This window comes from Emys orbicularis, chromosome 5, assembly GCF_028017835.1.
Source record: "Emys orbicularis isolate rEmyOrb1 chromosome 5, rEmyOrb1.hap1, whole genome shotgun sequence".
Taxonomy (NCBI): domain Eukaryota; kingdom Metazoa; phylum Chordata; order Testudines; family Emydidae; genus Emys; species Emys orbicularis.
In genome coordinates, this window is record NC_088687.1 from 137,108,287 (window position 1) to 137,133,832 (window position 25,546).

General features: G+C 47.9%; 1 protein-coding gene across 1 annotated transcript in view; it reads left to right on the forward strand.

The window, feature by feature from the left end:
• The first annotated feature begins 686 nt into the window (after positions 1 to 686).
• Positions 687 to 25,546, forward strand: part of ADRA1D (adrenoceptor alpha 1D) — a 72,649-nt gene continuing 47,789 nt past the window's right edge. Inside the window, exon 1 of the mRNA XM_065405281.1 lies at positions 687 to 1,650. Coding sequence (XP_065261353.1) covers positions 687 to 1,650 — 964 coding nt within the window. The remainder of the gene's footprint in view (positions 1,651 to 25,546) is intronic.

Below are 25,546 nucleotides of genomic sequence, written 5' to 3' on the forward strand. Positions count from 1 at the left end.
GCTTGCCCAGCAGAGAAGTTTTTGCATCCTCCTGGCGTGGAGCTGGAATGGATCCTCGTGGATGCCAGACTCTGGGATCCCTTTTCTTTCCAAAGTAACAACTCCCTCCTCTTCCTCCTGCTCCTCCAGCATCCCCCCCCCTCCCCGATCAGCAAGGGAATGCAACAGAAGCGTTAGGAGGAGTTTGGAGAACTGAGGTTGCCACCACCCCGGGAAGCGAGGCACAGAGCTCGCTCTCTCTCAGCCATGCCACCAATTGAATGCAAAGTTTGAGCATCCGAGGAGCTGGTACTTTCCGCCCCTCCCTCCGCCTTAGAGCTGGGTTTTCCTTTCTGCCTCCTGGACTGGGAAGGGAGGGGAGGATGGACGTGAAATTTACAAGCGGTCTCTTGTTGCATCCGTCCGGCCAACTCCTGCATCCTCAACCGAGGCATCTTCTCGGATGAAGGCGAGCCAAGGGTACCCCATGCTCTTCCTTTCCTTTTGCTCCCCCCATCGCTTCCCGGGAGACTTGCCCGTCTCGGGTGGGCTGGAAAGCTGAGACACAACCTCCCGGCTGGGGACTTGACTGGGGGTGAGTGGGGGAGGAAGAAACTCTTTGCGGTGCAAGGGAGGGCGGCGGGGGAGCATGCCCGGCGTCCCTTTCACAGTGGAGCCATCCTCCATGGAGACCGGACCCTTTTAAAATGACTTTCCCTGATCTGATCAATGCCAGCTTGAATGGGAACCGGACGGGACAGGGCAGCGCTAACCGGTCCTGGAGGGAGTGGGGGCTGCCGGGGGAGGACGCGGAGACCAATGGCACCTCCCTGCCTTTGGCCCTGGATCTCCAGGCGGTGGGCGTGGGGGTCTTCCTGGCCCTCTTCATCCTTTCGGCCATCGTGGGCAACATCCTGGTCATCCTCTCGGTGGCCTGCAACCGGCACCTGCAGACGGTCACCAACTACTTCATCGTCAACCTGGCCATCGCGGACCTGCTGCTCAGCACCACGGTGCTGCCCTTCTCGGCCACCCTGGAGGTGCTGGGCTCGTGGGCTTTCGGGCGCATCTTCTGCGACATCTGGGCGGCGGTGGATGTCCTGTGCTGCTCCGCCTCCATCATGAGCCTGTGCATCATCTCGGTGGACAGGTACATCGGGGTCAAGTACTCCCTCAAGTACCCCACCATCATGACCGAGAAGAAGGCGGTGGTCATCCTCGGGGTGGTCTGGCTCTCCTCCATGGTCATCTCCATCGGGCCCCTGCTGGGATGGAAGGAGCCGCCTCCCCCGGACGAGAGCATCTGCAGCATCACCGAGGAGCCGGGCTATGCCCTCTTCTCCTCCCTCTTCTCCTTCTACCTGCCCCTCATGGTCATCCTGGTGATGTACTTCAGGATCTACGTGGTGGCCCGGCGGACCACCAAGAGCCTGGAGGCGGGGGTCAAGAAGGAGAGGGGCAAGTCCATGGAAGTGGTGTTGAGGATCCACTGCCGCAGCGTGGTGGAGGACTCGCTCTCCAGCGCCCGGAGCAAAGGGCACAACTTCAGGAGCTCGCTTTCCGTGCGCCTCCTGAAGTTCTCCCGGGAGAAGAAAGCGGCCAAGACCCTGGCCATCGTCGTGGGGGTTTTCATTCTCTGCTGGTTCCCTTTCTTTTTCGTCCTGCCTTTCGGTAAGTGAACCCCCGCACTGCGCTGTCGTGTCCTCCCCAGCTAGGTGGAGGAGCGCGACCCCTCTCGCTCTTCGCGGTTGCTCTCTGCCATGAGTAAACTTCCAGGCTTCATTTCAAGCGCTGGTTGCAATTAAAGGGGGGCGGGGTCCTTCTCAAGGGCGGAATAATAATGCTCCTCGCCAAAGAATTTCGCAATATCTGCGCGCCCTGTTCCCCACCGCCGTGGAGTGTCCATCAGCAGCTGGCGCTAGTCTGGGTCAGAAATTGACCTAAGGGTGTGGTAAAGGGGGGGGGGAGGGGTAACACGCGTTTTATGCTGTGATCATTCTGAAACTGCCCAAACTGTCCGGAGAGCGCGGCATCATTTTGGCAAAGAGACACTGAGAGAATCAAGTTCTTTAACATGGTCTGGTCAGGAGCATCAGTGGTTACTTTGGTGTATTTCTCCCAAGTTTTGTGCTCTTGGATTGGGTTGTCCTGGTAAAGCCCTCCGGGATCAAACCTAGGACCTCTGTTGCATGAGCTAAAAGCCATGTGGCCCTGAGCTAAGGCTGTGGCCGACTCATTTAACTCTAAGTGGTCTCGGTGTCACTAGATAGGACAGAACATCACACCCAGGAGGGGTGTGGGTTACACTGGTCCTTTCTCAGTTCCCCATGAGTCAGGCTCCTGATTGGCAGCCCTGAGCCTCATCACAATAAGTTGCCAAAGACTAGAGGCCCTGAGCCAATGTCCGCACAGGTCAATGGGGAGCCTCTCCTTGACTTGGCTGGGCTTTGGATCCGGCACCACATTTGCAAATGAAGAGGGCAGACATGGGCAGAAGGCATCCTCCTCTTGACTATGGCTGCAAAAATATTGGGCTAAACCCGTGTCTGGTGTAACTCCATTGCCTTCAATGGAATGTGATGCCAGGGGAGTATTTTGGACCATGAGCCAAAGTCTTCTCTAGAATGGTAGCATTTTTCTGGGTGATTTCCCATGGCTGCTACCAGTCTCTATGCTGATTGCTGAGAGACGAAACTCTTGTTTTGTCTGCATTTCGCTGAGACCTTGTGATGGGCCAGACTATTTATCAGGGCCTATTGATTTCCTCATTCTCTAGCCTAGTGGTAGGAACTCCTAGATTCTATTCCTGAGTCTGCTTCTGGCTTATTCTGGTGCATTTGGCAAGTGATTCCACCTTTCTGTGCCTCAGTTTACCCTCTGTAAAATTAATAAAGTATAGACCCACCTACCTTACACGGAAGATGTGAGGCTTAGTTCCGAGTGTCTGGGAAGCACTTTGAAATCCACCAATGAAAGGTGCTGTAAAATGCAAAGCAGTATTAAGATTATCATCCCTGTGCCGCTTAGTGCATTTCCCCAGCCAGTATTCTAAGGGTTAAAATCTTTGTGCCAATATTGCTCTGGCATGCAGGCAGCCTCTGTAGTTTTGGGAAGAAGAGCTGGCAACCCCCTGCTCCAAAGCCAGGTTTCATTACCTTGGTTAGAAACACAAGTACTAGTTCGCAAGGTAGAACAGAGGCATCTAGGCCCATGCCAGCAGATCTTCCCCTTGGAGCAGCATAGCTAGTTCATAAAGAAAAGGGAGTTTAAATACCCCTTATTCTCTTTCAGACCCCCCAAAATATAGTTAGTGGGACAGATCCTCAGCTAATGGAAATCAAAATAGCTCCTAGAAGTCAGTGTAGACTATCTACACCAGCTGAGATCTGACGCCGCATCGTCAACCATCCCTCTCCAGTCACAGACAACTCATTAAATAAACAGCTTTAGGGAAGTCCTAAGGGCCAGGAAATCTTACAGCCATTCTGCATCAGATTTTCTCATGCCCTTAGTTATTGTTGAGTGGGTGCTGGAGGGGTCAGAATGCATCCTCTTGACACTAGCCAGGCCTTTTTCCCATCCTGTTGTCATCTGAGCCTACAGGGAGGTGTCACGTGATCAAAGGCTGTGTATCTGAGATTCAGATGACACGAAATGCCTCATTGCTTATTGTAGGCAGCATAATAGCCAGATTTGTTTAGTCCATTGGAAAAATCAATTACAAAAAGCATGCAGGGACACAGCCGCTCCGTCGGAACACTTTTAGAAGATATTTGTGGTGGTGGGTTTGTCCCTTTTAAAAATCATTTCTGGACTTACCGTTCCTAACAGCACTTTGAAAAATTGAGATTTAGTTGAGTAACTCATGGTTTAAGGTCATAGCAGGGAGCCAAGAACTTGTGAGTTCTAATCCTGCCTCTGGCCATGTGGCCTTGGCCAAGTCACTTATCTGCTTTGCCTCAGTTTCTCTTTTGTGATGATGATGGTGCTATTTTCTCTACCTCATCAGGATGTTGTAAGGATTAATTAGCTATATTTAAGAGCCAGTTCTCACCCTAAGTAAAAGAAGAAGTATAAGAACATAAGAACAGCCATATTGGGTCAGACCAATGGTCCATCTAGCCCAGTATCCTGTCTTCCAACAGTGGCCAGTGCCAGATGCTTCAGAGAGAATGAACAGAAAAGGGCAATTCGAGAGATCCATCCCCCTGTCATCCAGTACCAGATTCTGACAATCAAAGATTTAGCGTGGGGTTGTGTCTCTGACCACCTTGGCTAATAGCCATTGACAGACCTATCCTCCATGAACTTAACTAATTCTTTTTTCACCCACTTTTGTCCTTCACAACATCCCCTGGCAAGGAGTTCCACAGGCTGACTGTGCGCTGTGTGAAGAAATACTTCATTTGGTTTGTTTTAAACCTGCTGCCTCTTGATTTCATTGGGTGGCCACCAGTTCTTGTGTTATGTGAAGGGGTAAATAGCACTTCCCTATTCACTTTCTCTGCACCGTTCATGATTTTACAGATCTTTATCATATCTCCCCTTAGTCACATATTGCATGTTGCTCAGAGCATGGGACCGGGAGCCAGGATTCTCATTCACTGTGTGACTTTAAGTAAGCCACTCAACCCTCTCTGTGCCTCAGTTTTCTAGTGCACTAAATGGATGTAATGTTATTGACCTACCTCCTGGGGAGTATTGTGAGGCTTAATAGTTTGTAAAGAGCTTTGAGATCATTGGACTCAGTGTGCTACGGAAATGAAAAGTTTGATTATAGAAACACGAGTGGAATAAATTCAATCGCTTTGTATTTGACATGTGGTCACAACCTTATGCACGCCCCTTAGAAGGGCCCGGATGGTCGAAACTCCGGCATTAAATCCTACCCCAACTCTTTTGCATGCTGTTAAGGAGCCTAGGAGTTTGGAAGTTCTACTACAGAGTTATTTCAAATAGGAAACAGAGGGGAAAGATTGTCCAACAATATCTCTTTTTAATAAACATGTTTTCTGTTTCCAGTTGGAAAGTTGGGCTAGATCCTCAGTGGGTGTAAATCATTGTCGTTCCATTGAAATCAACAGAGTGATGCCAATTTACACCCGCTGAAATTCTGGCCCTTCTCCTTGGAGCGTATTTCCTAACTACGTTTTTCTTTCTCCGTTTGTGCAATTTGACAGTTTCAGTGTAAAAACGACTTTGGTGTCAGCTTCCCGGTGGCTTTTAGAGATATTTTTCTAAATTGCACACGTTCATTTATGGTTTGACTTTCAAAAAAACAACCCAGGCTGCCTTTGATTTCTTTTCATTGCGTTGCACCATTTCAAATGTGTGAATGCCTAAACAGTGCTTAGCAGGAGAGTTTTTGCAAACATACTGTGTGGCTTTACAGACACAAATATAGCCCCTCACTGGATATAAATCAGTAGAGCTCCATTGCAATCAGTGCAGCTACACCATTTCCCACCAGCTGAGGATCTGTCCTCTGTGGAAAAGAGCAATTCTTAGTGATTAGCAGGAACCTAGCAATTAGGACTGGTAATTAACTTCCTGTGTGACCCTGGACATATCACTTGACCCTGCTGCTTACTCACCAGTGAAACAGGGATAATAGTTACCTAATTTGTTGGGGTTGGGAAGCTTAACTAATGAATATTTTAAAAGCACTGTGAGAGCTTTGATAACTCTGCATATAAGTGCAGTGGTGTTATTCATTTTTTGGTCCTAGACTGATCTGCAAAAATATTGCTTGAAATCTAAATGTATTCCCTAGTACCTCCATGGAGTTTTATCAGCTGAGTAACCTACACCCTTCTTGGTATTGTGATACATATCCCCAAGCATACGATGCAATTGTCAAGAGTATTGGTGCAATTAATAAGAATATGTTTGCCTGGCTAATAAGGCACTTTAGGAAGCTGTTTGCTTAGCAAGGGACAAAACCCTAATCACACCAGGAGTATATGCTTCCCTTTCTGGGCATGTGCAGCTCCTGTTGATAGTAATAGGAGTTCTACGTTCCGATGGAGAAGAGAATGCATGGACTCTGTGAAGTAAACCACTGGAGTTAAACTTACTCTCTGGCTGGATATGCCATAGCACCCTTCCCATTAGCAGGGATCCAGGTGAATGCCTTTTGAGGCTAGGGGCTGGATTTCTAAAGGTGTTTAGGCATCTAAAGATACAGATAGGCCCCTAAATACCTTTAAAACTCCAGCCCATAATCTGTATCTGATCTCAGGCCACCTGTGTAGTGCTGTATAGTTCTGATGCTCCCCGGGGGTTGGTTGAGGGCAGGCACCTCGCTACCACCTACCCTTAGCGTGAGGGAGCCTTAGCTGCGTCTGGCAGAGGTCAGTTCCCTGACACCTCTGGGCACAGGCCGCACAAGCACGCCCCTCTGCAGGTAAGCAAGAGATATGCTCCACGCCCCCCAGCCCTCCAGCATTCCCTTGGAGCGCAAGTATTGCTCACCTGCAGCGGGACCATGGAGCCGGCCTGGGCTGAGAGGGGAAGGCTTCTGTTCCTGGGACAGGGAGCTGACCCTGGGGCAGGCACAGACAAGGCTCCTACAGGGCAGGTAGTACATTAGGCTCACATTAATTATCCTCCTTAAAGGGCAGCGTAGCCAGCTACCTTATCCTTCATGCGTGGAGAGGGCCCATTCCTGCTGTGTTTGTTATCTAAAAGGAATGTCCCAAAATCAGTTGCAGGGTAGAGGTTAGAGATGGGACCAAACTGAACACAGGATCCAGTTGTCGGCCCCCACTCCAGGCCAGAGCAGAACGTGTCAACTGGGCCGATGTCTGTTTTTACCAGTAAAGGGCTAGATTCTTACCCAGGCTATGCACCCATTCAGGGGAGAGTAAGAATGCCCCTGCCCCCTTACATCCCTGCTCTATCTGGACCTTGGGTCTCTGTGCATAGAAGTAAATGGGGCCTGTCACCTGCTTACTCCAGCCCCGGGGCACATGGGCAGAGAGGGAGGGAATGGGCGGAGCCTTGTCTCCTACTCATTGGGCAGACTGGCTGATCCAGCACAGGTACTCTGCCAGCAGTACATTGCTACCTCCTCTGCCAGCAATACATTGCTACCTCCTGAGAGCAAGGAGGGAGCGGGGTCAGGATCAGAGGCGTGTCTCTGAGGGCTTGGCTACACTTGCGAGTTACAGCGCATTAAAGCAGCCCCGGGAGCACTAGCTCACTCCCCGTCCACACTGGCAAGGCACGTAGAGCGCTCTGACTCTGCGCCTAGAGCGCTCCTGGTACTCCACCTCGGCGAGTAGAATAACGTTTGCTGCGCCCCCGCTGGAGCGCCCCAGCGTCAGTGTGAACGAGGTGTTGCATTACTGCGCTCTGATCAGCCTCCGGAAACGTCCCATAATCCCCTTAAGTCAAGTGGCCACTTGTCATTGTTTTGGATATGCCCTTTGAAAGCTCCGTTTGACAGCCAGCTGCTTATCTCCTCCGAGACAAAGCAACCATTACTGTGGAATGCTGTGTGTGAGAGAGAGAGAGGCGGGGGGGGAAGGGGGTCTGTTGCTGTCTGAACTTACAAGACAGCATGCTGATATGCTCTCACCCCCCCCAAAACCCACTCTTTCTCCCCCCACATACACACAACACGCTCCCTGTCACACTCCACCCCACCCCCATTTGAAAAGCACGTTGCAGCCACTTGCATGCTGGGATAGCTCCCACAATGCACTGCTCTCTGTGGCCATTGCAAGAGCTGCTAATGTGGCCAAGCCAGTGCGCTGGCAGCTGTCAGTGTGGACAGATGGCAGCGCTTTCCCTGCTGTGCTCTATGAAAGCTGGTTTAACTCAAAGCGCTCTACATCTGCAAGTGTAGCCATGCCCTGAGTCACAAAGCTTCCAGGTGCTACCTCCAGGCTGTCTACACCCTTACGGCAGCATTTAGAGAACAGGCACTACACATGGAGCTAAACACTGCAGGAAAAGACTCCAGCAGCAGAGAGGTAACAGGACCCTGTACTGCTAAAAATAGCACAGTAGACGTGGGAGGCGCTGCTTGGGTGTGTAGAGAGCCCATGTAAGCGTTGGCCCTGGGCATTCAGACATGTAGGGCACTGTACTCTACTCACCTAACCTGCGGCTCATTGTCTACACTGCTCTTTATACCCGTGCTCGCTGGGCTTGACGTATCTGTACTCTACGCACAGCTGTAAGTGTAGACGTACCTCTAGCATGATGCACGTTATTCACTCTGCATTGCTCAAATCTGTGCCTAGAGCCACAGCCTAGCCCTAAATTTTAAACCATCTCAGTCCAAGTCAGGTTTTAGATTGTCATTTGTATTCTTTGGGTTGTTTCTCGATGGATTAAAAATCTACCTATGTATATTAGACTGCTTTCCCAAGGGGTTTTGCAGAAAATCCAGGCTTATGGCACCACGACTGTGGCTCTGACTTCAGTGATTACATCATTTGTAAATTATGTGACAGGGAAAAGGTAGTTGTTTTGCAGCGAATCCGAGAAGGATTCTGTCAGTTTTGTCATGAAGGGGGAACGTAAACCTATATTGGATGCATGGAGGATTGTTTTAAATGGGGTTCAGGAAGGCTGTGGGAAAGGATGTATAGTCAGTATCATTAAGTATTACTCCGGTTTTATTCCCTTTTATATAAGGTGGTCATCAGTCCTAGAGATGGCAGAACTGGTATGGAAAACACAATGCACTAAGCTGAACCCTGGTGTAAATCAACTGGGCCAAATACATCCGGGGTGTAACTCCACTGGCTGATTTGGGTTTATACCGGGGAAGAATTTGGACTGCTCCTTGGTCTAAATTAGAATCAAACAATTTTATGGACGCTATTGTAACTTACAGTCAAGTCTGCTATATGACCTCTTCCGTGCCTGATCCAGGGAGGATATAAGTCTGCTAGAGATACAGCTGGGGACTTAAGGTACATCTATACTGCAAAAAAAGGCCGCCAGCAACGAGTCTCAGAGCCCGAGTCAAGTGATTCAGGCTCACATGATGGGGCTAAAAATAACAGTATAGATGTTCCCACTCAGGCAAGGTGGGGCGGGTCTCAGAGCCCAGGCTCCAGCCCAAGTGGGAATGACTACACTGCTATTTTTAGCCCCAAAGCGTGAGTCCCCGAACCCACATCAGTTGACCCAGCCGCTGGGACTCTCTGCTGAGGGCTTTTGGTTTTTGCAGCGTAGATGTACCCTCAGTCCTTCAACTCATGCTGTTGAAGTTCATACTTTAGCCCTCAGTTCGGTCCCTGATGAGGATTGAGGTGATGTTTGTTACAGCAGATCACTTGGATTTATATTTATGTATTTTGTTCCTGAAGGGGGGCTCCAAAGAGGATGGAGCTAGGCTGTTCTCAGTGGGGCAGATAACAGAACAAGGAGCAATGGTCTCAAGTTGCAGTGAGGGAGGTCTAGGTTGAATATTAGGAGAAACTATTTCACTATGGGGGTGGTGAAGCACTGGAATGGGTTACCTAGGAAGGTGGTGGAATCTCCATCCTTAGAGATTTTTAAGGCCCGGCTTGACAAAGCCCTGGCTGGGATTTAGTTGGGGTTGGTCCTGCTTTGAGCAGGAGGTTGGTCTAGATGACCTCCTAAGGTCTCTTCCACCCCTAATCTTCTATGATTCTATGATCATGAGAACAGCCATTGAGTCAGAGGGTATTTCTGCCTGGGAGCGGAAGAGGAGATGCCGAGAAGCCCATGAGAAACCCCCTTCTCTTGAGTTTTCCTGCTCCATTTTTCAGAAGCAGGAGGCTCGGATAGTATGGCTCAGCTCTAGACCTCTGGAGTCTGATCTGAACCAACCCCATCAAGACCTTGTAAACTTTTTGGAGGTTCATCCCACAATAAGGGCCTGCTGGTATAAGGCGTTGAACGTCCTTGATTCCCATTGACTTCAGTGGGAACTGAGGGCAAAGCTGGGCGAATAACTGATTGTTCAGTTCACTGGCCATTCAGAAAAATTGAAAAACAGTCTTTTTCGGGTCAACATGAAAATTATTTTTTTTTCAAATTTCTGGAAGATCGAAAAGTTAAAAAAATAGTTTTGGGTTGAATTAAATGTTTCATTTGACCCAACACAAAACATTCTGGTTTGATTTGAGCAGGGTTTTTTGAACGTTTAGGGGTTTTTTTACATAAAATTGAGGGAAATTTCTAAACATAAAGTCATCTTGAACAAAATGTTGCATTTAAAAATATCAAAATGAAACTTTTTTTCAGAACTTTATTAAAGTTTGTTTTTTTCCAACCAAAATAGATTGGCAAAAATCAACACAAAGTCAAAAAAAGTTTACACAAACCTGAATAGGCATTTTTTGCCAGAAAAAAAGTTTAGGTCAAAAAATTTTACCGAGCTCTAATTGAGGGTGCTGAACACTTTATGGGATCAGTTCCTAAAGGAGATACACCCAAGCCCTAAAAGCCTGGATCTGAACATACCTACCCAGTGCTTGAAACCTAAACTGAATGTTGCAAATAGACCTATTAATTCCGTACCCAAACTCTGACAAACGAGGATGTTTGAAATCTGGATCAGAATCCCCCTCTTTCCTTCAGTTTCACTGAGTTCTCCTAGGCTGAAGTTGAGGATTGGCCCTGCATGTATGTCTTACACTTCACTTTTGAAACGGCAAATTGCCCTTTGTCCTTTTAGTAACTCATTTGGGCCTTCCCAAATAAAGAACCAACCCACTGAAAATCACCAGGCTTATTTCATATCTCCTGGCTGAAGGTTGGGAAAGAAAGAGCACCAGATGTTCTTGCTGAGGTTAGAACAGTCTGGGATACATTTCCCATGTGAAAACTCCCTGATAGTATTAAAAAAACAAAAGGGTTGTCATATATTTAATTATAGGAGTTTTGATATAAGGCATTCGTAAATGGTTTTTTTTTAATTTCCTTTTAGAGGGAAGGAGTATATAGCGCATAAGAATTGAGTATCATCTCTTTAAATAGTTTGGGGTCCATCCAGCGGTCCTCTGTTGTTTTCTATCACATAAGCCACCAGAATCTAACAGAGCGGTGGTATATATATATATATATGTAGTTAGGTTTTGTATGTTTGTGTATGGTTAGTAAAAATTATATATTGTAAACCAGCTGTATCCGTGTGCTTTCCTCCTAATCATAATGTTGTGTAGAGCAGTGGGTCTCAACTTTTTTTTTCATTTGAGGATCCCCCTACAAAATTTCGAATGGAGCTGTGGGCCCCTTTGGAAATCTATGGTCTGTATAGATAGACTGGAAACTGAATGAACAGAATTCAACTAAGTCTTTTGTGGACCCCTTAGACATAGGGTCTGTGGACCACAGGTTGAGAGCTACTGGTGTAGAGAGCAAAGCTACAGCAAGGGTCCTAGTGGTTTTTATGGTCTCTGATTCTGCATAAAAGACTTGGCATTTAGGTGCCTAAAATGGACATTTATAATTTTGCCCAACTCTAGTTGGAACCAGGCTGGGTTGGGGACCTTGATAACAAGAATCCAGTGACTATGAACTATTTATAGTCCCTGTGCCCTGTCTAGTCCCCTGAACCATAGGGTGGTAGCCGTTTTGCCTGGGGACATGGCTTTGATCTCATTGAAAACAGTGGGAGATAGCAGCCAACTTTATTAAGGGCAGCTTCACTTCCACATGCAGGGAGACTGTAGGGAAATGGCAGCCATCTTGCTGGCTTGAGCCCCATTGACAGTAATAAGAGATGGTGGCCATCTTGAATTTGGGAAAATTCATGAGTTGGCAACTTTCATCATATTTTCTTGAGGCAGATAAATAAACACCACAAAATTCCTAGAGTTGTAAGGAAATCGCAAGAATTGGCAATAAACTCCATCAGATGGCATGCACTGGGGTCCCATCCCCCACTGCAGGCCACTGGCTAGAAGAGCAGCAGTAGAAAGGCTGGGGAAATGGTAGTCTCTCTCTCCCAAATATCCAGTTTAGGCACCCCAGGTTGAACATTGGGTCTGCTTTGGCTTGCCCTAAGTGAGGCGCTGAGGCAGTGACAGAGCTGGGCGTGGAAACCATCGAGTTATTCTGCCACCAGACCACAGCAGCCAATTGCCAAACTGTCCCAAAGCGAGACAGTTAAAGCCAAATGGCTGTTTTAGGTTGGTGCCTGTCACTGACTCTGAATACAGTTTCTGTAATGGGAAATGCCGTACAAACAGGGAAAAATATAGAACCTGAAAGATTTAAAATGACTGATTCAGTGAGCAAAATCCGATAAACCTCTAGACAAACTCTATGAAACCAGGGAAAAATGTACTCTGTTAAATAAACTATCTGAAGCCTGGATTATGCAGCACTCTGGACTCAACAAGCAGCAATAGAGCAGTTTTGCAGTATATAGGGTTATATGGGCATATATCAATTTAATTCATTTCTGCACCAGAATCTATAATGTCAGGCAACACTAGGGTTACCATTCGTCCGGATTCTGCCGGACATGTCCGGCTTTTTTGAGTTAAAAATAGCTTCCGGGGGGAATTTGTAAATGTCCGGATTTCCCCCCCATACAGAGCGCGCGGCTGACAGGGCAGCCGGCCGGATCGTGCCACTCGCACGGGGCTCTGACAGCCAGAGCCCCTCCTCCGCTTCCCCCTCCTCTCCCCTGCAACTTGAGACCACTCACCTCCCCCTCCCTGCATTCGCAGATCGCCGGCCGGCCGTTCGCCTCGGGCCTCCAGCAGTCTCCTGCGCGCCGCTCCGCAGCACTCTGAGTGGCACGGTAAGGGGGCCAGGGGGTCGGAGAAGGGGCAGGGAGGTTCTGGAGGGGGCAGTCAAGAGACGGGGAGCAGGATTGGATGGGTCGGGAGTTCGGGGGGGGGCTGTCTGGGGTTTGGGGGTGTAAGGTTTTGGGCAGTCAGGGTACAGGTAGGGGGTAGGGTCCTAGGGGGGCAGTTAGGGTGGGGGGGGTCTCAGGAGGGGGCAGTTAGGGGACAAGGGACAGGGAGGCTTAGGTAGGGGTGGGGTTCTGGAGGGCAGTTAGGAGCAGGGATCCCAGGAGGGGACAGTCAGGGGACAGGGAGCAGAGGGGTTTAGATGGGTCAGAAGTTCTGGGGGGAGTCAGGGGGTGGGGAGTGGTTGGATGGGGCGTGGGAGTCCCTGGTGTCTGGGGGTGGGGGTGTGGATAAGGGTTGAAGCAGTCGGGGACAGGTAGGGGGTAGGGTCCTAGGGGGCCAGTTAGGATGGGGGGAGGGTCTCAGGAGGGGGCAGTCAGGGGACAGGTAGGGGATAGGGTCCTAGGGGGCCAGTTAGGATGGGGGGAATGTCTCAGGAGGGGGCAGTCAGGGGACAAGGAGCAGGGAGGCTTAGGTAGGGGGTGGAGTCCTGGGGGGCAGTTAGGGGCAGGGGTCCCAGGAGGGGGCAGTCAGGGGACAAGGAGTGGGGGGGAGGGTTGGGGGTTCTGAGGGGGGCGGGAAGTGGGAGGGAGTGGAAGGGGCAGGGGCAGGGGCGGGGCTAGGGCAGGACGGGGCGGGGCTAGGGCTGGGCTCCTCCCGTCCTCTTTTTTGATTGTTGAAATATGGTAACCCTAGGCAACACACAGTTTCGATAGGTAGTATATTTGTTTCAGCAGGGTGTATTGGTTAACACTATCACATGTAATAGTATCAAGGGCAAGGGCTAACGTAAATAATATGAAGTAAGAGCAAGACATGGGGCTGAAGCCTTAGCTGTGTATATTAAAGGCCCATCTGAGATAGGAGATAGAAAAGGTGGCTTTAAGTCACTTTTACATTTCCAGATCCTGGGACTGTCCAGGAGCCACTCTGGTCCCTTCGTAATCTAGAACAGCCTCAAGATTGTATCAGGCTGTTCTAAATTATGTCCAGTTGCCTTATGGACTGCTGCCATATGGACACCCTGTCAATGTTGTCTTTCTCCTGGGAAATCCCCATGTAGAGGAGTCTGGAAGAGGGTGGCATACAGCCACAAGGGGGCTGCTCAGGGACCCACTGAAGCTGGCTTTCTGGCTGCTTTTTGCTGACAGAGTGTTGCAGAGGAGCTGGAGTAGACCCGAGAATCAGACCCATAGCTGAGTGAACTGTACACGCGATTGGAAGTGAGAAATTCTCATTTTGCCTCGCAGACCTCAGCTAACCTCCCAGGAGTGTTTTGTAGATATATTTATTAATGCCTGTGATGTGCTTTGAAAATAAGGGTTGCTATTATTGGGCCAGACTCTCTGTTGACGTACAGATAGTGATGCTGTGACAGTTTACAGCAACAGAGACTTTTGCCCAGGGTAGCTAGTTTGACATTTTGCAGGGGAATTGCTTTGACACTTAACATTTCTTTGTTCCTGATCTTTCACCCTAAATATTTTGGATTTCTTATAAGGGGCAAAAACTGATGAATTAAAACCAATCTGTGCTGCATAATAAATAGATTTTTTTAAACTGGCCCCATGGCCTTGTTACATTCAAATGCATAGAATTTTGTCCAGGAGTTCATGGGCAGTCGGTGACCCGGCCGCCCAGGGAGACTAGCCCCCGGCCATCCCCTTCTGCCTGAGGCCCTGCCCCTCCCCTTCTGCCCCTCCCCATCTACCCCCTCCCCCACAGGAGCCCAAAGCACCCCCACAACAACCACCTGGCCAGTGCCAGGCAGCCACGGGGGGCAGGCCCCAGCTCCGGTGCACCGGGCGGTGCAGTCTCAGTGCCCCCAGCCTCTGGGCGGTGCGGCCGCAGTGCTCCCAGCCCTGGTGCTCCAGGCAGCATGGCTGCAGTACCCCCAGCCCCACGGTTCCGAGCAGCCAGTCCCAGGGCTCTGGGCGGCCAGCTCCGGAGCACCAGGCGGGCAACGCGGCCCCAGAACCAGCCGCCCTGAGTCCCTGCAGGAGGCCAGCTGGCCCGCCCCAGCCAACCTGGCCCAGCCAGGGCAGAGCGTTAGGAACAGCAGGAGGGGGCCTGGCCTGGGGGCGGAGCATGGGCGGGGCCACAATAGGCTGTTTGGGGAGGCACAGCCTCTCCCTTCCTGCCAGAGTTCTAGAATGGAGCATTTAATGACCTGTTCCTTTTCCATTAACCCAAATTTTGGCCAATATTTGCTGATCACATCTTGTAATGTGGTTAATGAGACATGATATAAGCTTGATGCAACGTTAAACCTGGGTGCAGATGCACTTTTGAATGATATTACAGTGCAGCTACTTAATCATCTTTTATCAGCTTGTTTTGAATTGATTCTGCCAGAACAAATAGAATTATCTACAGCTACTAACAATGTTGTGGTGATAACAAGCCAAGTAATAAAGGCATCAAGTGATGCTGTCTATAGCGCTGTAATTTTGGAAAAATTCAGCTAGCATGGCTAAAATTGCTCAGCCACTTTTGAGAATGAGGCTAGGAAAAAATTACATTGTTTTGCCCATGTTAAATTGTGGTGACTGTTTAAAAAAAAAAAAAAAAAAGACTCCAGTGCTACCATTCTTTGGCGCAGGGACTTGACATTTTGCAGAGGGGTGGTTGTTATGTCAGGGATGTGCCTTTTGCCATCCCCATGAAAATCCACTCAATTGTAGCCAGATTACAAGCCTTTGAAAAATTGCAGTGTGCACTTGTTCAGTAAAGACTTCTTAGAGCGAAAATCTCGGAAGAGTCCATGTGCACTACGCATACTCCCGGGGGTGAGCAGGACTTTCCCAGCAATTGCTCATCTGGAATGTTTTGGGTTGTGCTGGCTCTGGGTCCCGGCACCAGAACTGAAGACAGGGAGTCTTTCTCTCCTTTGCTTTCAATGACTCCCTTGCTGGGCCCAGGCAGCTCGGAGGAGGAAGCTGCCTGATTTGACTGCAGAGTGGACAAGAGACAAACTTATAGGGCAGATGGAATAGATTGAGACAAGGAACTGAGGGGAGCGGGGGCGGGGGACACTGAGGCTGGACAAGGAAGCCAGGGAGGGAGACTGGGACTGGGAACCAGTAGGACTGAGAAGTATGGGCAGGGCACAACTGGGGGGCAGGGGGAAAGCAGAGAAACAGATCAGATGAGGAGCTGAGAGATGGGAAACTGGGACTAGACTGGGACTGGCTGCGTGAAGGGGGAAGTCTGGGATAGCAGGGTGGGAACTGAGTCTTGGACAACTTGTCCAGAGAGGGAGATTAGGACTGGCTGGGCAAGGAGACTGGGACTGGGTTAAGAAACTTGAGGAGTGGGGAATGGGACTGGCTAGGTGAAGAGAATGGGAGTCGGATGAGGAGCAATGGGTAGGGAAGACACGAGCCTCTCCTAGGCAGGTTGGAGGGGACACAAGAGAAGGGGACAAGTTTGGGGGAAGAAGCAGAAGAGGTTGTGCCTAGTAGAGAATATTCCCCTCTAGAGCCTAAAATGGAATCCAAGATTCCAGAGTCTCATCATTCCTCTGCGGTCAGCAATTATCTGTGAAGCCTACTGGAAGTGTATGTCTCATCTCCCTCTAGTGCTGGTCCACATAGAGGATAACAACTTACTACTGCTGTCCGTTACTCCCTAAGCTCAAGTGGCAGGTGTCTGTGAGGTAGATCTAAAGGTTTCAGCCTTGCTGTTGATCCATGTGGGCATGGGTTTGATTTTTTAAACACCTAAGAAATTACACACACAAAAAGCTACACAAAAAGAACTTTATTAAGGTTGCAAAGTCAAGCACTCAGAAGTTAGGACATGTCAGAATTAATGTTTCCCAAGTGACCTTGGAAAGGGGGAAATGGTGCATCATGAAAGTCTGGCTGTGGTGCATTATGGGAGGTGTAGTCCAATTGGGGGACCCATTCTATAGAGGAGAATGAGGAGCATGAGGCACTCAAACCACAACTCTCATAAGGCACCATGGCAGAATTTCCAGATTGAAACATTGAAGCTGTTTGGGAAAATATCGACATTTTCACAGAAAGTGGACACTTTTCATACAAAATTTCACTTTTGACAGAAACCCAATTTTCTGTCAAATACAAGTTTCGATGGGAAGTTTTTGCCCAGCCGTAGTAAGCATGTCCCAGCGTTCCCCTCTCCACCCCTTTCACACAAAGTTTAGTCACCTTTAGTTTAAGCTGAGGACTGTAGGTGATAGCCAGTGGAGTTCTGTTGGTTTCTTGGACCAACAGAAACCAACGGAACTCCACTGGCCATCACCTACAGTCCTCAGCTTAAACCTCTCCAATGCATCATCAGTGATCTACAACCCATCCTGGACAATGATCCTTCTCTTTCACAGACCTTGGGAGGCAGGCCAGTCCTCGCCCACAGACAACCTGCCAACCTTAAGCATATTCTCACCAGCAACCACACACCGCACCATAACAACTCTAACTCAGGAACCAATTCATGCAACAAACCTCGATGCCAACTCTGCCAACATATCTACACCAACAACACCATCACAGGACCTAACCAGATCAGCTACAACATCACCGGTTCATTCACCTGCGCGTCCACCAATGTTATATATGCCATCATGTGCCAGCAATGCCCCTCTGCTATGTACATTGGCCAAACTGGACAGTCACTACGTAAAAGGATAAATGGACACAAGTCAGATATCAGGAATGGCAATATACAAAAACCTGTAGGAGAACACTTCAACCTCCCTGGCCACACAATAGCAGATGTAAAGGTAGCCATCTTACAGCAAAAAAACTTCAGGACCAGACTCCAAAGAGAGTCTGAACTGCTGAGCTTAAGTTCATTTGCAAATTTGACACCATCAGATCAGGATTAAACAAAGACTGTGAATGGCTAGCCAACTACAGAAGCAGTTTCTCCTCCCTTGGTGTTCACACTTCAACTGCTAGCAGAGGACCTCACCCTCCCTGATTGAACTAACCTCGTTATCTCCAGACTGATTCTTGCCAGCATATTTATACCTGCCCCTGGAAATTTCCATTACATGCATCCGACGAAGTGGGCATTCACCCACGAAAGCTTATGCTCCAATACATCTGTTAGTCTTAAAGGTGCCACAGGACTCTCTGTTGCTTTTTACAGATCCAGACTAACATGGCTACCCCTCTGATACCTGAATATTGTTGTGATTTTTGGTGTCAGGTGACCATTTATCCCATAGTCCAGCTTGCCCTGGTGGCAAGATAGACTGGAATGCCCAAGGGGACTGTCTGTGACTCCAAGACTGTTACAGTGCTTTAGGAGTTCACACTCACACTGGGTTGGTGAAATCTAATGATAGAACATACAACCAGTTTGGCGTGTCTGCCCTGCTTTTTGACAGTCTACCCTCAGGTTGGCAGTCATGGTCATGAGCCACTTCCGACAGCGTGACAGGGGTGGTGTTTTGTGAGTGGAGAATTCTCATTGGGTGGTGTTTTGTGTTGACTCTGCGTAGATGTAGATGACCACATGAGGTACAAAGGCAGTGGAGAATCAGGTCCGTTCTGTCTCAGTGTCCACATCTGTAAAACAGGGATGAGGATACCAAAACACCTCTCTAGCAGGGTGGGAGATGCTGGGGGGAGGGGAGGAGTTGATCGGGGGGCTGCCGGTGTTCAGCACCCACCCTTTTTTCCCCATGGGCGCACCAGCCCCAGAGCACCCACCGAGTCGGCGCCTATGTCTCCAAGCCCTTAACAGATATTAATGAATTATTAAGCTTTTCAGACACCCCTAGAAACTTCACTATTGTCACTTCGCAACTTGAAGTCTTTAGGTGATCATGGATTTGTGGCAACATTTAACTGCCTTGCAGGGATGTTGTTGTACTGGTGTTGGTCCCAGGATATTGGAGAGACAAGGTGGGTGAGGTAATATTTGTTTATTGGACCAACTTCTGTTGGTGAAAGAGACACGCTTTTGAGCTTTCACGGAGCTTTTCAAAAGCGTGTCTCTTTCACCAACAGAAGTCGGTCCAATAAACAAATATTACCTCACCCACCTTGTCTCTCTTACAGGGAGGTTGTCAGGCTGTTCTGAACTTCATGGTGATAGAATTCAAATCTTCCTGCTCACAAAGAATGGGGCTTTACTGTTTGCGTTGAAGAAGAACTTCTGCTAGTGGGACCAGTTCTAGGATTAAAAGCATGCAGCACAAGGAAGAGGTACACATGCATGTGATTAATGTGCATAAGTCTTGTCAAGTACTGTTAGGCCTCAACCTTCCGGAAGTTGTAAGAAGCGGGTACAGTTGAATTCTGCAAGCATAAGCATAATCTATCTAGGAAGCTTTATAGACTAAAAAGGAAACTCTGTAAAGATAGATACAGACTTGTGGTTACTATGCTCTGCAACCAAATACCTCCTTAAGCTTACTCGAGCATTTCTGAGTCTAGCAAATTGACCACAATTAGCCGCATAGAGAAGAGATGAGCTGAGCACAGGTGCACAGTTCATAAAATCAAGACAACCGCAAATACCACCCTAGAACATTTGGCCACCTTGATTGGTTGACCTGTTTTGAAACGTGGCCAGCAAATACTGTATAAAATAGGTGTAAAGACACAAGTGTGTGTGTGTGTGTTGACCTAAAAGAGATCACTCTTTGTCAGGCTCACATACACCCGCTTCACCGACTATCTGTGCCTGGCCAGTGCAGGAAACGGTCGACTGAAAAGTAATGTATCTTTGGAAGAATGCAGGGTAAGATTTTGGACTGAAGAGGTCTGGTTGTGCTCGAGCTGGTTAAGCTTAAGTCTGTATTAATACTATAGTGTAAGTATATTAGTAAATTGTTTAAGTTGTTTAAAAATAGTAGTAGTCAATAGTTAATCAATATATAGTAACTGTATATGTTTTGTGCCTTGCTGGAAGCAGGTACAGCGCTGGTAAAGTTAGTAGTTATAAATCATAGTGGCTTTACAAGTCGCTGTGCCTGTCTTCAGTATAAGTTACCATCAAGTTTATCATAAAAGTCAGTAAAAGTTTATAAGTTGTTAAATAAGTTAATAGGTAGGTTAAAATTAGTAAACTATAGTTGATTAATGTATCAGTATTGCATATGAATTTGTGTTGGTTGGGGATGGTTACAGTACACGTGAAGTCGCTAGGCACTTTCTGTCTGTGTTGCCTTTATAGTCATAAGTCATTAAAAACCTTTCTTGAGGAATAATTAGTTGTTTAGTTTCTCTTTTGCGGACACTGCTCAACCTCATTACATCTGTGTTGGGTGGTGGGAAATAGCAATCATCCAGAGCCCCATTAGGGTCCTGACATGTGCCTCCTTCTTCCATTAATCTCCACAATGCGGACCAGCCAGATCTTTACAGCTTTTACTGTACGTAGTTTGCATCAGGGGAAACTGAGGCACGGCAAGATTATTAGGTCACTGATGAAGTCAGCAGCAGAGCTGGGGCTAGCCCACAGCTCAGCAACCTCACATTCCCATGCCTTAACCACAAAGCAGTTCCCATATAAAAGTTGCCCTGCTGACACAGAATGCTGTATTTTATCATGTCCAATATTCATTGGCATGGTTAGTGCAAGAATGGAATTACTGGAGTGGCTGGAGGATATGGCTCTTTAGCTAATCCTAATGGATAGCTTTTTGTTGATAAGAGTCCTTTGCTAATGCATTTGGTATGAAGCCAGAAAGCCGTAGGCTCCCATAGCAAAAATTTCCCTGCCAGCTCACAGAAGAGAGGTCATTTCTGATGCCTGTGATGTCCTAAATGGGCTGCCTGTCACAGATGAGGCATTAGAGGCTTGAACTGATCCTTTTCGCACTGTGAGAAAAATCCCAGCTGCTTTTAGAGCATTTTAGGGGAAGATTTACAACAGCACAATGAGCAGGTAGGGACACAATTCCCGCTGCCTTTGAAAATCTACCCCTTAAACATTGGGATGGCACAATACAAGACCGGGAGTCAGGAAGCAAAGGTTCTAGTCCCGGCTCTTCTAGTCCCTCGCATGATGTTGAGCAAGTCATTTTGCCACTCCGTGCCTCGGTTTCCCCCTATATAAAATGCAGATCATGAGACTCATCTTTGTAAAGCGCTGTAAGATCTATGGATTCAGCTAGTGAACAGGAGCAGAAAACGGGAGTTTGGCGAGGCAGTTCTCTGGGGGAAGGAGCAGCGACTATGTGACCCTTGTGGTGAGTTTGTTGTCTGTTGTTGTGTGCTTCTTTGCATGCCCTCTGCCTGCTTGTTGAAGTATATAGTGTGGTCTGCTAGGGGCATAGGCCCAGGGAGTGGTCAACCTCCTGCTCTGCCCCACCTGACCCCTTCTCCCAAGCCCTCGACCCGCCTCTTCCCTGCCTCTTCCCACTCAGTTCTGCCCCGTCCCCTGAGCGTGCCTTGTCCCTGCTCCTCCTGCTTCCTCCCAGAGCCTCCTGCATGCCGTGGAACAGCTGATCACAGCGGCCAGGAGGTGCTGGAAGGGAGGGGGAGAAGTTGATCAGCGGGGCCGCCGGTGGGCACGAGGTGCTGGAGGGGAGGGGGGAGTGCTGGCTGCTAGTGGGTGCTAAGCACCACTCATTTTTTTCCGTGGATGCTCCAGGGTGGGCACATGTCACCTCAGGATGGGCTGCAGAGATAAAATTTCTGAACACTGTTAATGACTGCTTCTTGGAGCAACTAGTCCTGCAATCCAGGGGAGAGGCAATTCTTAATTTAGTCATAAGTGGAGCACAGGATCTGGTCCAAGAGGTGGCTATAACTGAACAGCTCGGTAATAGCAACCATAATGTAATTAAATTTAATATCCTTATAGAAACCCACCACAGTAGCATTTAACTTCAAAAAGGGACTTACACAACATGAGAAGGCTAGTTAAACAGAAATTAAAAGGAACAGTCACAAGAGTAAAATGCCTGCAAGCTTCATAGAAACTAATTAAAAACAACATAATAGAGACTCAAGCTATATATATATATACTTCAAATCAAATAAACAGCAAGAGGACCAAAAAAATCCGCCATGGCTAAACAATAGATTAAAAGAGAACATAAGAACATAAGAACGGCCATACTGGGTCAGATCAAAGGTCCATCCAGCCCAGTATCCTGTCTTCCGACAGTGGCCAATGCCAGGTGCCCCAGAGGGAATGAACAGAACAGGTAATCATCAAGTGATCCATCCCCTGTTGCCCATTCCCATCCCAGCTTCCAGCAAACAGAGGCTAAAGTCACCATCCCTGCCCATCCTGGCTAATAGCCATTGATGGACCTATCCGCCATGAATTTATCTAGTTCTTTTTTGAACCCTGTTATAATCTTGGCCTTCACAACATCCTCTGGCAAGGAGTTCCACAGGTTGACTGTGCGTTGTGTGAAAAAATACTTCCTTTTGTTTGTTTTAAACCTTCTGCCTATTAATTTTAAACCTGCTGCCTATTAAAGAGGCCTCAGTGGGTCCTGGATTTCACTCATAGACTTTAAGATCTGCAGGGACCATTACGATCATCCAATCTGACCTCGTCCATCACACAGGCCGGTAGCTATGGTCTCATCCTAGGGGTGGTAACTTGATGGGGGCGGGGAAGGAGATGCAGCAGCACAGGACTGTAGGTATTCAGTATTGCTATTGTTAAAGAGTGACTGGTTGGACTACCTCAAATGTCACAATCCTGCCACCTATTATAGATTCACAGATTATACGGCCAGAAGGGACCACTGTGATCATCCAGTCTGACCCGCAGTATAAAGGCCATGGGACTTCCCTGAATTAATTACTGCTTGACCCAGAGCAGATCTTTTAGAAAAAACATTCAACCTTGATTTAAAAATGTCCAGTGATGGGTAATCAACCCTGACCCTTGGTAAGTAGTTCCAAATACTTGACTAGTAGCCACATTAGAAGAATAAATAATAATCCACTTGTGCTGTCTTTCCATTTTTCCTTAGGGGCTGCATACAACATACTACAAAAAATTACAAAGCCAGAGTGATATTTTTCATCTGATTTTAATATCCAAAATGGTTTTTCCCTCATTCAAATGTAGGGATATTGTTTAAATATATAAAGTATGAATGCGACCATGGCGCGGGACATGCAGTGAGCTCTGTAAAAGAATTTAGCTAAAATCTTAGAATCATAGAGTCACAGAAATGTAGAGCTGGAAGGGACCTCGGGAGGTCATCTAGTCCAGCCCCCTGCACTGAGGCAGGATCAAGTAAACCCAGATCATCCCTGACAGGTGTTTGTCCCACCTGTTCCTAAACACCTCCAATGATGGGGATTCCACAACCTGCCTTGGAAGCCTATCCCAGCCCTTAACTACCCTTTTAGTTAGAAACATTTTCCTAATATCTACCCTAAAGATTCCTTGCTGCAGATTAAGCCCATTACTTCTTGTCCTACCTTCAGTGGACCTAGAGAAATCTGATCACAGTCCTCTTTATAACAGCCCTTAACATATTTGAAGACGGTTAAAATCTTCTTTTCAAGACTAAACAGACCCAGTTTTTTCAACTTTCCTCACAGGTCAGGTTCTCTCAAACTTTTATCATTTTTGTTGCTCGCCTCTGGACACTCTCCAATATGTCCACATCTTTATTAACGCAGGGCTCCCCAAACTGGACACAATACTCCAGTGGCCTCACTAATCCTGACTAAAGTGGGACAATTACCTCCCAATCTTTACATACAATTCTCCCATTAATATATCTTTAGCCTTTTTTGCAACTGTGTCATATGATTGACTCATATTCAATTTGTGATCTACTATAACCTCCTGATCCTTTTCACCAGTACAACCACCTAGCCAGTTAATCCCCATTTTGTAGCAGTGCATTTGATTTTTCCTTCCTAAGTGTAGTACTTTGCACTCGTCTTTATTGAATTTCATCTTGTATATTTCCGACCAATTCTCCAATTTTTCAAGGTCGTTTTGAATTCTTATCCTGTCCTCCAAATTGCTAGCAACCCCACGCAGACTGCTGTGATCCACACATTTTATAAGCATTCTCTCCACTCCATGATCTAAGTCATTAACGAAAATGTCCAATAGTGTCTTCTATTATTATTATTCTATGTATTGTAATAGCACCTAGGAGCCTCAATCATGAGCCAGGACCCCATTGGGCTCGATCCCGTACAAACACAGAACAAAAAGTGGTCCCGGCCCCCAAAGGGCTTGCAATGTAAATATACAGCAAGAGGCAACATGTGGATACAGACCGACTGACAGGGGGGTACCAGGAAACAAAGGGATCATTCTAACTTTCCCCTCTGGCAATTTGCTCCTGATTGATGCAGTCTCAGGCTTTGTGCTTCTGTAACCCAAAGGCTGGGGGGGCTCTAGTACCAACATCAGTACTAAAAATAAACCATATTGTGCGTGTGTGCGCGTGCGTGCGTGCGTGGTGGGGTGGGCCTCGGCTTGGAGTTACTCCCCAAAGTAGTTAGATGGTCTGATCCTTTGTGTAAAAGGATCCAGACACAACAGTGATGGGCACGCAAGGAATACAGGTCATACATCACCAGAGTGATATACTAAAGCACTGTAGAAAGGTTCTGGATGAGGAGATGAAAGGTGCATTGTAAATGTAGGCTATCATCTCCAGGTAATAAAAGTAACTGAGAAAAATGAATCTGACCCATATCAGGAATGGATGCAAACTTTTGCCTGTGCGTTATCAGCTCTCAGGCAAAGAGACGTCCCTGCTGTTTAGTGCCAGAATCAGGTATGTGTGCCGCAGGGCAGCAGGGATGAATTATAAAAGGTATAGCTCAGGTCTCATTTCTGCCACTTACAATGGAGTCCAGTGGTTAGAGCACTAGGCTTGGCTGTGGGAGACCTGGGCTCAAATCTTGCTTTACCACAGACATCCTGTGTGACCTTGGCCAAGTCACTTAGCCTCTCTGTGCCTTAGTTCCTCGTCTGTAACAGGGGGACAATAGTAGTGCCCTACCCCGCAGCTTTTGTTGTTTTCCAAAGATCTGTAACTCTCTAGTGTGCTTTGTTACGAGTGAACAGCCTGTGGCTAACAAACTCCTTTGCTAGGCCTGTATCCCTTGCTTTCCTGCCATGTTGTCACTGAAGGGGTTACTTGAGAAACCAGAGTTCCCCCAGGTGGATGGACTCTGGGGAAGTGTGTATGACTGACAGGGGGCTTAGGAGGACTGTGGCACTGGTTTTGGGATCTAGATGGCTGGGCTGTGGGATCTCGCTGCCCAAGGAGGGTGTCAGATACAGGAACTGCACCTGAGAATGCATCTGAGAGACCCAAAAGCTAGGAACAGTGACCAGTCACTGCTCAGACCTAGGGTGCTTAGAAGCATGTGAGATCTAGTCCACTCACAACAGATGGGTGTCTGTCCAGACAGGGGCACCAGGCCAGCTTGTGACAGGGGCTATATAAGTACCTTAGATAGATGGATAGCTATAGACACTTGGACATATTTCCTGTGTGATCTTGTCTCTCCTATCGGTGCGGGTTGATTAGAAACAAAAAGCTGCAGCGTGGTTCCATGGCATGAGATTCCATGTCAGGGGGACTTCCAGTATTTGCAGGCAACATCGGCTTTCCTGCTATGGCAGATCCATGCAGCTTCCATAGGCTTGCATCAGAAATCAGTTGATGCTCCGTTCTGAGTGACAGTCCTTTGTACATGTGTGATGTCTTCCCTCTGCGTCTGTTAATAGGACCTAGCCCCTTCAGACACACCCAGATTGAGTCTCACAACACC